Here is an 11,858-nt window from a genome sequence, read left to right on the forward strand (position 1 = left end):
ACCCGTGTCCCCTGCATCGGCAGGCGGACTCAACCACTGCACCATCAGGGAAGCCCCAGCAGGCGGATTCTTAACCACTGCGCCACCAGGGAAGTCCCTGTTCATAATTTTTTACATCCAGAGGCCAAAGTCTCTAGCCTCCTTAGGAAAGCAAGTCATACTTTTCCAGGGAAAAGCCGCTTCTGAATATTGGTTTGTTTTTAATTTAGCCATTGATATGTTCTTAGAAAGTGAAGTATTAAGTTGAGAATATTTAAATAGTATCTTCTAACTGGTTTGCATTTTTAGTGTTTTTTAATCAGTGGAAGCCCCTAAAATTTTAGCTTTCGGTTATGAACTTAAACTAGTAGATTTAGTAGTAACTCTGAGAGTATCTTTTCTGATCCCCACATTTTACAAATGGGGGATAGCCAGTAGCCCAGAGGGAGTAAGAGATTTGTCTAGAATAATATTGTTGGTCAGAACCATGCATTTTCATTGTTCCATTCAGTCTCTATGTTACTTATTCTGCTTGCTAAGTCTGGGTATTTTCCAAGGTTCTTTTCTTTCTCCTCTATCTCCTATAGCATTTGCCAGTTCCAACCATTACCATAACTTAAAAAGAAAAAAAAAAATCACCTCTTCACGAATGACTTGTAAACATTTATTTCAAGTCCAGCCTCTCCACAGAACTCAAGATTCACATCTGCAGTGGCCTACGGACGTTAGTCTGCAACTCTTCATAGGAATATAAAAACCAGCATACCCCAAACAGTACAAATTTATCTCCTCACCAAAATAAGATTATCCTCCTAAGTTCACTGCTTCTAATATCATTTCCGTTTGTCTAGTTTCCCAAATGTAACTCTCACTTTCCTCCAGTTTTTTCATTACAAAATCCCTTCCATTCTTCCTCAGTATTTATTTATTTTTTGTTGCCTCGGGTTCTTTGTCAAGGTGCTGATGTTCTGTAAACAACTCTAAAATACTTTGGAGGAACTCCTGTAGTTAAAGAAAACTATTGTAAGCTGTGTTATAATACGGTATGGTCAAGTATATTATAAGAAAGATATAAGGCAGCACGGAATGTTAAAAGAATGCTTAGCTAGGAGACAGGAGACTAGGTTCCAGACCTGCCTCTTCCGCTTATTTGGAGTAAGTCCTTTTACTCACTGGGGCCTCACTTTTGTTATCATCAAATGAGCAGGTTGGATTAGCGATATTCTGTAAGTCTTCATATTATATGTCCTTTCTTTCTCCCTCTGCCCACACCGCTTCAATAGTGCCTGCAGGCTTTGGAGTTTCTGCATTCGAGCCAAGTTATTCATAGAGACATCAAGAGTGACAACATCCTGTTGGGAATGGATGGCTCCGTCAAGCTAAGTGAGTAGGAGTGGTAATACTTCTCTTCCCTGCGGGACCGTCTCCTCTGGGATGATAATCATATAAGAGTAGCTATAAGACTCACCAGAGAATCTGTATTTCCTTGGATATGCGGACACTTTATATTACTCAGCACTATATAGGATGACATTTCTTTTTTTTTCCCTACTCATTTATACATTCAGCCAAAAAACTTTACTGAATGCCCACTATGTGCTAGGACCCGTGATGGGCGCTGAGGATACTTCTGCCTGTATTTAAGTAGTTCCCAATCAAGTATGGGGAACACAAAATACATAATTAGAAGAAAGAGTTTAGTGTAACTTCTTTCATTCAGTCATTCATTCAGCAAACTTTTATTAAATGTCTGTTGTATGCTGGGCCCTCTGGGAATGAAAAAAATGAGTAAGAAGACAGTCCTTCTTATTGAAGGCCTCATAATTAAATAAACATATAATTGCAATATAATGGGAATGAACTGCAGGCAGAACATTTTGTTCGAATGTGTAAGGACCAATAGTCCAGACAAACAGGTTGTGTCACAGGTGGATGGGCTGCTTATGGGAGGACTGTTAGCAGTCTCTGTCCTGGGGCACAGGGTGAGGAACTTATTAAAGCAGGGCCATGCCTAGTTGTAGGTGATTAGGGTTTAAGTCCAGGACTCATGCCCAGGAAATAAAGCAAGGACCTAGTTACCAGATACTGGTGTATGGGAATGATTTTCAAGAAGAAAGCAGTACTGGGGCAAGTAATCAAGGTCAATGGGGGTGGCTTGGACTTTAATGCCTAGCGCTTCTGGTTTGAGGAGGGGTAAGGAAGCCGGAGATGATATTTGTTATGTTCCTCCTTCAGGGTTGAACAGGAGACAGACTAAGAGCTGAAGGTGGCAGTTAAGTGATTCTGGCTTTGGAGAGACAAGGGATGCAGTGGCTAGGATGCAGGCAGAGCTTGATACCTAGGGGTAGGCACAGAGTCAATATTTACAGAAGGCATACCCTACATATAAATCCTTTCTGTCTTGTCCTTTCTTTTTCTAGCTGACTTTGGATTCTGTGCCCAGATCACCCCAGAGCAGAGCAAACGGAGCACCATGGTGGGAACACCGTACTGGATGGCACCAGAGGTTGTGACACGGAAGGCCTATGGGCCTAAGGTTGACATTTGGTCCCTGGGCATCATGGCCATCGAAATGATTGAAGGGGAGCCCCCATACCTTAATGAAAATCCTCTGAGAGTGAGTGTTACTAGGCCCATATCAAGATGTTTGGGCTGTTGGATTTCTCTTTTCTGGATAAAAACTAGGCACTGTTGAATTTAAAGTATAAATGCTTAAAGAAAAGGTATATTAGCAGTCACTCATTCATTTATTCAATGATTATTTGAGTTCTTATCATGGGCAAGAAACTGTTCTACTGATGATAAATTAATATATAGTAACAGAAGATAAGAGCTGTGAAAAAAAGCAGAGTAAGTGGCTTAAGAGAGTAAGGGGGGAAGGAGGGAGAAGTGTGCTATTTTATTCTAGGTAGAGAATGAAGTCTTCTCTTATAAGTTATTTGAGGAGAAATCTGAAGAAAATAAAGTAGTGAGCCATGAGATTAATCTGACGTAAGAGTTTTCCAGGTGTCAAGTATATAAAGAACTTGTTCTGAGAACGTGCTTGATACATCCTAGGGAAAACCAAGGAGGCCAGTGTCCCTGAAGTGAGTGAACAGAGTGGACAAGGTTCTGTGTTAATTTGAAATGTTTATTAAACGTCCAAGTGGAAATACCGAGTAGAATTGGGCATAAGAGTTCAGAGTTCAAGGGTGAGAGGTCAGTACTCTAAATATAAATTTATTAGTAGGTATTATATAGTTGGTTTATTTAAAAATCAGAGCTAGTTGATAATGAGATCACTCACCTAGGGAGTGAGGGGAGAGTACTGAGACCTGGGATATTGTCATGTTTACAGGTTAGAGGAGCTAGCAAAGTGGCCAATGAGTAGCCTTCCAGGTAGGAGAACTGAGAGAAGTGTCCTGGAGGCCAAGAGGACAAAGTGTTTCGAGAAGGAGGATGGATCACTGTGTCAAACCTGACTGATAGGTTGCATTTAAGATAACGCTAAGAAATGATCATTAGATTTGCCAGTGTGAAGGTTATTGATGACTTTGACAATCAGTTTCACTGGAGTGATAGGAATGAAAGCCTAATTAGAGTAAATTCACCAGAGTGGGCAAAGTTGAGATGGCATGTGTAAGCAGTTAGTTTTTACTTTTCATTGTTGTTTTCTTTTAAAGGAGTTTTGCTTTAAGGTAAGGAGTTTTGTTAAGGTAACAGTGGAGCAATATATTAAAGTGGAGTCGAGGGAGGGTTTGTTTGTTTGTTTGTTTATGGCTGTGTTGTGTCTTCGTTGCTGCACGGGGACTTTCTCTAGTTGCAATGAGCAGGAGCTACTCTTTGTTGTGGTGCATGGGCTTCTCATTGTGGTGGCTTCACTTGTTGCGAAGCACAGGCTCTAGGTGCGCAGGCTTTAGTAGTTGTGGCATGCGGGCTCAGTAGTTGTGGCTCACGGGCTCTAGAGTGCAGGCTCAGTAGTTGTGGCGCACGGGGTTAGTTGCTCCGCAGCATGTGGGATCTTCCCGGACCAGGGCTCAAACCTGTCTACCCTGCATTGGCAGGTGGATTCTTAACCACCGTGCTACCAGGGAGGTCCCTTTTTTTTTTTTTAAGATATTATTATAGCATGTTTTTGTGCAGATGGGGCTGATCTAGTGGAGAGGAAAATGGTCATGTTCAAGAGAGAAGTGACATCTGTAGGAGTGATGTCCTTAAGTAGATGAAGGGGGTTGGATCAAGTACTGAAGTAAAGAGCATTAGATTAGAATATGCCCAATTTGTCCATTGTAATAGGAGAGGGAAAGCAGGGTATGTGAATACAGATGCAAGTAGGTTGGTAATTTTGATCATGCGCAAAGGTGAGAGTTATTTTTATTGCTTTCATTTTGTTGTTTATTCCAACCTCCCATTCAGTGCAGGAATTCCCTGTGCATTGTCACTGATAGGTGGTCATCTAATCTTAGTTGGATAGCTCTGATTATTGAAAAGTGCTTTAGTGTACCAAAGTAAAACTACCTTCATAGTTTCTACCCTCGGCCCCCAGTTTTGCCCGGTGGATCCACATGCCACTCATCTTCTTCCACCTTAGAGCGGCCTTGAAAATGATATCAGTAGGGCGTGACAGAACTAAGACTGGGAGTAGAGTCAGAGGACATGAACTTGTGTAACCAGCATGATTCCAGGCATATCTCTCTATGTTTCTGGGCTTTATCTGTGAAATAGGGATGATAATTCTTGCCCTGCCTATTACCCAGAGTTATTGTGGTCATTAAATGAGACAGTATTTGTGTAAACACTTTATGAATTAAAATGCTGAGTGCTTTAAAAGGTTTAGTTTGACTGTTTTTCTTTACCTTTCCCAGGAGATACTTCATGTTAGGGGACCAGGATGGCAACAGTGAAACAGGTTGCTCCTTTACAGAACGCTTCCTTTATACATATTTCTGTCCTGCTAGAAGAGATGAGTTTTTAGATGACTGAAGTGATGGCACCAGGAATAATTTCCTTCAGCAAGTGGGCAGGTGTTTAAATCATCAGGCTAAATGAATAATAAACCATTTAGATCTATAATCAAGGATAATAATAAACCCTTGGGTCAGTAACACTTCATAAGCTTACAGAGTGCTTTTAATATACTATCTTGTTTTATTTTTCAGACATGTGAGGTAGGCACTATTATCATCCCTGTTTTACAGATGAAGAAGTTGGAAGTTCACTGGCTTGCACCTGGTTACATGGCCTTTAAATGTTAAACCTGACCCTTAACTCATATTCTTTCCAGTATACCAAAGCTGCCTCTTTGTGTTCTGAAGGCAGAAAGCAGCTGACCATATTTCTAGAGGGCCTGTCTGGGGACCAAGAGAGAACCTCAGTTGGAGCCCAAGGCAATTCTCTGTTTGTATTGCCAGGCCTTGTACCTCATCGCCACCAATGGGACCCCGGAGCTTCAGAACCCAGAGAAGCTGTCAGCTATCTTCCGAGACTTTCTGAACCGCTGTCTTGAAATGGATGTGGAGAAGAGAGGTTCAGCTAAAGAGCTGTTGCAGGTAACTGTCCCTATGCAGGGAAGCACCTAATTCGAGAAATCACTAAACCAAGGCTTTTTTTGCTTCATTTTTGTCTGTGAGGTACTGGCTGTTATAGAACTAAGCTTCTGTCCTAGCACATCCCATGCTCAATTTGTATTCCTAGTTCCCTCATCTTTATCCTTGGGCCTTTGCTCATGTTACTCCCTTAGGCTCTTCTTCAGCCTATTAAAACTCTGTACATTCTCCTAGGCTGCATCTTATAGAGTTACTTTCTGAGCTCCTGTTGAGCTTTGCTTGTGTCTTCCTCTGGTGCCTGTTTTGTTCTGCCTGAATTAGTCTGGCAGAGTTTGAGTGAGTCTTAATGAGAAGAAACTCTTTGATGTTCAAATCTTATACAAGTTATATTTTACCGGGGTAAGCTCAAAAGATAGATTTTCAGTGTATCAGAGCACATTAGTTTAGAGGATAGTTAGTGCAGCTTTTCAAGTCTTCCCAGTTTCTTCATTGGAAACCCTCTCAGTTGGTGGGGATGATAGTCTGCTTGTTTGTTTGTTTGTTTGTTTATTTATAAAATTTTTGGCTGCACCATGCAGCACGCAGGATCTTAGTTCCCTGACCAGGGATCGAACCCACGCCCCCTGCAGTGGAAGTGCAGAGTCTTAACCACTGGACTGCCAGGGAAGTCCCATATAGTCTGCTTGTTTGGAGTAAGATCCTGCCAGGCTGTGGGGAACCTGGAGCTGGGGGTTTACTAAGGCTATTATACTCCACCAGCTTAATCCTGAAATTACAGCATAATTATTTCATATGGTTGTAAAAACTGCTTTTAGCTGACCACATTATTTGTATTTAACATTTATGTCTCGGGTACAATTTCTCATTCCTAGTGTTATTTTACTACAGTGCCAACTGGTGCTTTAATAAGTATCACATGCAACTTAATGACAATGATTAATTTGTAGGCTTTCATAGTCAGTTACTTTCGTATTTTGAGGACGAAGAGCAACTGGTCAGGGCAGGGCAGGACCTACCATACTGTACCACATTGAAGTTAGTTATGAACAATTCTGTCTTTCTTACTAGATTATAACTTCTATCTTATTAATCTCTTGTCTCCTCTTATACCTGAGACCTGACTCAAAATAGGTATTCAGTGGGAGAAAACATTTGCGAGTGATATGACTGATAAAGGGTTAATATCCAAACTATATAAACAGCTCATACAACTCAGCAAAAAAACCCCAAAACAACCCAGTTAAAAAATGGGCAGAAGACCTGAATAGACATTTCTCCAAAGAGGAAATGCAGATGGTCAACAGGCACATGAAAAGATGCTCAACATCACTAAGCATCAGGGAAATGCAAATCAAAACCACAATGAGATATCACCTCGTATCTGTCAGAATGGCCATCATCAAAAAGAACACAAATAATAAATGCTGGAGAGGGTATGGAGAAAAGGGAACCCTCCTACATTCTTGGTGGGAATGTAAATTGGTGCAGCCAATATGGAAAACAGTATGGAAGTTTCTTAAAAAACTCAAAATAGAACTACCATATGACCCAGTGGTTCCACTCCTGGGTATATATATGAAAGAAACAAAAGCACTAATTTGACAAGATACATGCAGCCCAATATTCTTAGCAGCATTATTTACAATTGCCAAGATATGGAAGCAACCTAAGTGTCCATCAACAGATGCATGGATAAAGAATATTCCATACAGTGGAATACTACTCAACCATAAAAAGAATGAAATCTTGCCATTTATAACAACATGGATGGATTTGGAGGATACTATGCTAAGTGAAGTAAGTCAGAGAAAAATACCGTATGCTAACACATATATACAGAATCTAAGAAAAAAATGATTCTGAAGAACCTAGGGGCAGGACAGGAATAAAGATGCAGACAGAGAATGGACTTGAGGACACAGGGAGGGGGAAGGGTAAGCTGGGACGAAGTGAGAGAGTAGCATGGACTTATGTACACTACCAAATATAAAATAGATAGCTAGTGGGAAGCAGCTGCGTCGCACAGGGAGATCAGCTCGGTGCTTTGTGTCCACCTAGAGGGGTGGCATAGGGAGGGTGGGAGGCAGACAGACGCAAGAGGGAGGGGATATGGGGATATATGTATATGTATAGCTGATTCATTTTGTTATACAGCAGAAATTAACACACCATTGTAAAGAAATTATACTCTAATAAAGACGTTAAAAAAAAATTGTGGGGCCTCCCTGGTGGCGCAGTGGTTGGGAGTCCGCCTGCCGATGCAGGGGATACGGGTTCGTGCCCCGGTCCGGGAAGATCCCACATGCCGCGGAGTGGCTGGGCCCGTGAGCCATGGCCGCTGAGCCTGCGTGTCCGGAGCCTGCGCGTTCGGAGCCTGTGCTCCGCAACGGGAGAGGCCACAACAGTGAGAGGCCCGTGTACCGCAAAAAAAAAAAAAAAATTGTGAATCACTATATTGTACACCTGTAATTTATATAACATTGTACATCAGCTACACTTCAATAAAATATAGGTATTCAGAAAATACTTGTTGAATTAAATGGGATTGCTTAAACCTTCATTGAAATGTTACCCTCTGGAATATGTTTAGCACCTCTTTGTAATCAGAGTAACTGACTACAGAGCACTGGTCTATTAGATATGAGTTCTGCCAAGTGTAACCCATTAGTTTCTAGCATCCTTTGGGAATAAAACCCCCTTATAACAGGCAGTATAATATAGGATCCTTTGCCTTTTATATGAGGTTTGTTCTGGAAACCCTAAGCTTTGGGAAATGTGCAAATACTATTCTAAGCCTCAAGATGATATTGTTAATTAGGTATTAAAATATAGTTTTTGAAAGATGAATGCCTTCTAGAGTTTCCTTCCTGATATAACTACTAATAAATACATTATGTTGAATTTTTACCACATTCTAGGCACTAAGCACTTTATATATTTTTTCATCTATTCTTTTTAAAAACCTTGTGAGTTAATAGATTCTTGTTTTCCCATTTCTACAGGTGAGGCAACTGAGGTTTCAAGTGTTTAGTAACTTTTGCATGATTATGTAGCTGATAAGCAGTGGATCCAGGATGTCAACCTATGTCTATTTGGCTCTCAAGTGTGTGTGCTCTTGGCCACTGCTTGGCTCAGAGTGTTAAAACTTGAAAGACCTTAGGGCTTATCTCATCTGCTTTGTTCATTACACAGGGAAGGAAATTGAGGCCTCCCAGTCGGGTGTTGGATCATGCTGCTTTCTCAGCTGGGAGGGGAGTTGTATAAACATGTGATCTGAGAACACTGACTCTTTAATTTGTTACTGTACATTGTAAATGTTCAAAACCATGACTTTCAGAGTCTTAAATCATGAAAGCTTCACATCTTTGTCTCCTGTGAAAACACATACATGGACAGAAATACATAGGGTTTTATGTTTGAATTCATATCTTCATGATTTAGCCAAGATCTTCTATTCCTTTTGTAGTAATAGTAACTTCTTGCTCTCAGTACCTCTTTATATCCTATCTCTGTCCAAAAAGAAGTTGAAGCACTTCCAGCAAAGAATATGTGTAAATACGTCTATATGTGTGTGTATATACATATACAATATGATTAATAAAGAGACTTATGAGGATGGCAGGAGAATCAAATATGCTAATCATTTGAGTTAAATAGTTTTGTTTAAACATCAGATTTGGTTCTTAGTTTCCTGGTAGCGAGGACAGAAAAGGAAATATGTTAGTTCCTATGTTTCTTATCAAATGGAAGAAACATCCTACATCCTCAAGACACAAAGCTTTTTCACTAGTAAATGTAAGAAAAGTCATTTACAGTTAAGAGGCTCTGAGGTACATAAAGAATCGTTTTCCATAATGTTTTTTACTAAAAACATAAAAAGGTTTCATATGGTGTTTTCTCCAAAATGATCTTCTTTAATAGTTGTGGGTGTGGCCCAAAGTACAGCCCAGTGAAAGTGGTTTGGGAAAGAACCAAGCCATTGAAGTCCTTCCTGGGTTAATTAGCCTTACTAGATTCAAGGATAGAACAACAAATTGCTAGATCAATGCTCCTGAAATGCAGTATTGCAATGTACCATTGGGTCATGATCAATTAATAACCTTCCCTCTGAGCTGATTATTATTCTGATTATCACCATAGTTTGGTCTTACCTAATATAAAATAGAATCATACAATATGAGCTCTCTTGTGTCTGGCTTCTTTCATGCAACATAATGTCTGTGCAATTCATCCTGTTGTTAGTGTATCAATTATTTATCCTTTTTTGTTCTGTAATTTTTGTGTGGTATTATATAAATATAATATTATTCATTCTTCCATTATCTTGGACATTTGGGTTCTTTTCAGTTATGACTGTAATAAGTAAAGCTGCTATGAGCATTTTTGTTTGTGTCTTCTGGTGGATTCACAAGCTCATTTCTCTTGGAAATATATCTAGAAGTGGAATTGCTGGGATATAGGATAGATGTGTATTTAGCTGTAGGTAGATACTGCCAAACAGTTCTCCAAAATGATATGTTATCTTTTAAAGATATGCTTCAATTTGGGGATGATGATCTGAAGCTCTCCAGGCAGCACCTTGTGCAAACATGGATGCCCTTATCATCTTGTAATGGTTGCTGAGGAAGAATGGTAAATTGTCATGTGTCTTTTGTTCTTTTTCTCCTCTTTAGCATCAGTTCCTGAAGATTGCCAAGCCCCTCTCCAGCCTCACTCCACTGATTGCTGCCGCAAAGGAGGCAACCAAGAACAATCACTAAAACCACGTCACCCCAGCCTCATTGTGCCACGCCTTCTGTGAAGTAAATGCTCATTTCGGAAATTCCAGCCCCTGATGCTCTTCCTTGTCTTGCTCCTCCCCTTTCCTGATCTAGTGCTCTCAAGACTTTGATCCTTGAAAACCATGTGTCCAGCATCGAAGAGAACTGCAGTTGACTAATCGGATGATGGCCATTTTAAAATAAGGAATTTGCTCCCAATCTGTGGATGTGAGGGTGGTTTATGATCAAGGGCTTATAGGAATAAACCCTTGGACTCCTGTTTCTACATAGCAAAATCCTTCCTCCACCCATCAGTTCTTGACTGTATAAATTTTTGGCTTTATAACATTATCAATTTGCAGTCGGTTGAGATTTTTCTTTAGTGCTTGCTTTTCTATTTCAAAACTGCCCAAACACACTATTGTACTTGAAAATTGGAATAACTTGAGAAATGCCATGGAGGTTGATATTCTTCCAGGGACATGAAATGGCTCTTTTTTTCTGGACCATGACTTCGGCACAGCTGATCCTGATGTGGGAGGGAGAGCTACCACATTTTTCTTTGTGTACGCTTCTAGCAGCTGTGTGGGAGGATCTTGACCCAATAGTGTTCCCCACGCTATTTCCTGTGAAATGGTCTTGGCTGTGTAGCAGCTTTTGACTCCCTAAATCCCCCTAGGCTGCTGCCCTCATTCTGTCCTTGTTTAGAACGTTGAGAGGTTTCCTAGAGCACATGCTGGGTGAGAGCCGTGTGAAACGTCAGGAAAAAAAATTTAGCTGCTTTTAGAACAAGGCTGGGCATCAGCACCTGTCCAGCTATACCTATGTGATGTTTCAAGAACTCAGCCTCTTTTTCCATCAGCAATAAAGAGCTAAAAGATTAACTCAGATCTTCTGATGGCCTGAATCTTTGGGTCAAAGGGAACGATCTCCAAATCTGAGGCTACGTGTTAGTTTTGGATGGATTTGTTGGCCTGAGATGATAGTCTGCCAGCTGTGAGGGGACCCTGTTTTTACAATGCATGGCCAAGCTCTCTGCAAATGGAAATGCCTGCACTGGGTGTTGGGGATGTTTGCTACCTCCTGCTATCTTTGTGGTTTTGGTCCTCCCATTATGGTAGGACCCCTGGCCAGCACTATGGCTTGTCATGTCAGCCCCAGTGGCTACCTTGTCATGCTCTGAGGTACTACTGCCTCTGCAGCACAAGTTTTATTTCCTTCAATAAAAGGAGATGAAAATATTCTACTTGGAGTATGCCTTTCTTTGTTTCTTTCCTTCCTTCTCCCCTTCCTTTCTTTTCTAATTTTTTATTTTGATATTTTGAAAGTTAAGGGAAAAAAAAATTTTTTTTTCTTGCGGAATCATTTGAGATTAAGTTGCAGATAAGCTGCCCCTCTACCACTATATACGTCAATGTGTATTCTTTATTCTTAACACTTTAAAATATAATTTAATTAAGAGAAATGGGCCAAAAATATTCGTATATCATAAGGTATTGGCTTAGGTAGTTGTGGAGGGTGAGAAGTCCCATGATCTGCATCTGCAAGTTGGAGACCCGTGAAAGCCAGTGGTGTAGTTTGAAGGCCAGACAGC

At 40.6% G+C, this 11,858-nt stretch overlaps 1 protein-coding gene across 3 annotated transcripts in view; it reads left to right on the forward strand.

Annotated features, from left to right (window-relative positions):
- The window catches only part of PAK1 (p21 (RAC1) activated kinase 1), a 158,294-nt gene extending 146,784 nt beyond the window's left edge, over positions 1-11,510 (forward strand). For all 3 annotated transcript variants that reach the window (XM_060018220.1, XM_060018221.1, XM_060018219.1), the window contains exons 12-15: positions 1,263-1,362; positions 2,400-2,596; positions 5,370-5,507; positions 10,178-11,510. In XM_060018220.1, coding sequence (XP_059874203.1) covers positions 1,263-1,362; positions 2,400-2,596; positions 5,370-5,507; positions 10,178-10,264 — 522 coding nt within the window. In that variant the 3' untranslated portion in view covers positions 10,265-11,510. The remainder of the gene's footprint in view (positions 1-1,262; positions 1,363-2,399; positions 2,597-5,369; positions 5,508-10,177) is intronic.
- The last annotated feature ends 348 nt before the right edge of the window (positions 11,511-11,858 follow it).

This window comes from Delphinus delphis, chromosome 8, assembly GCF_949987515.2.
Source record: "Delphinus delphis chromosome 8, mDelDel1.2, whole genome shotgun sequence".
Taxonomy (NCBI): Eukaryota; Metazoa; Chordata; class Mammalia; order Artiodactyla; family Delphinidae; genus Delphinus; species Delphinus delphis.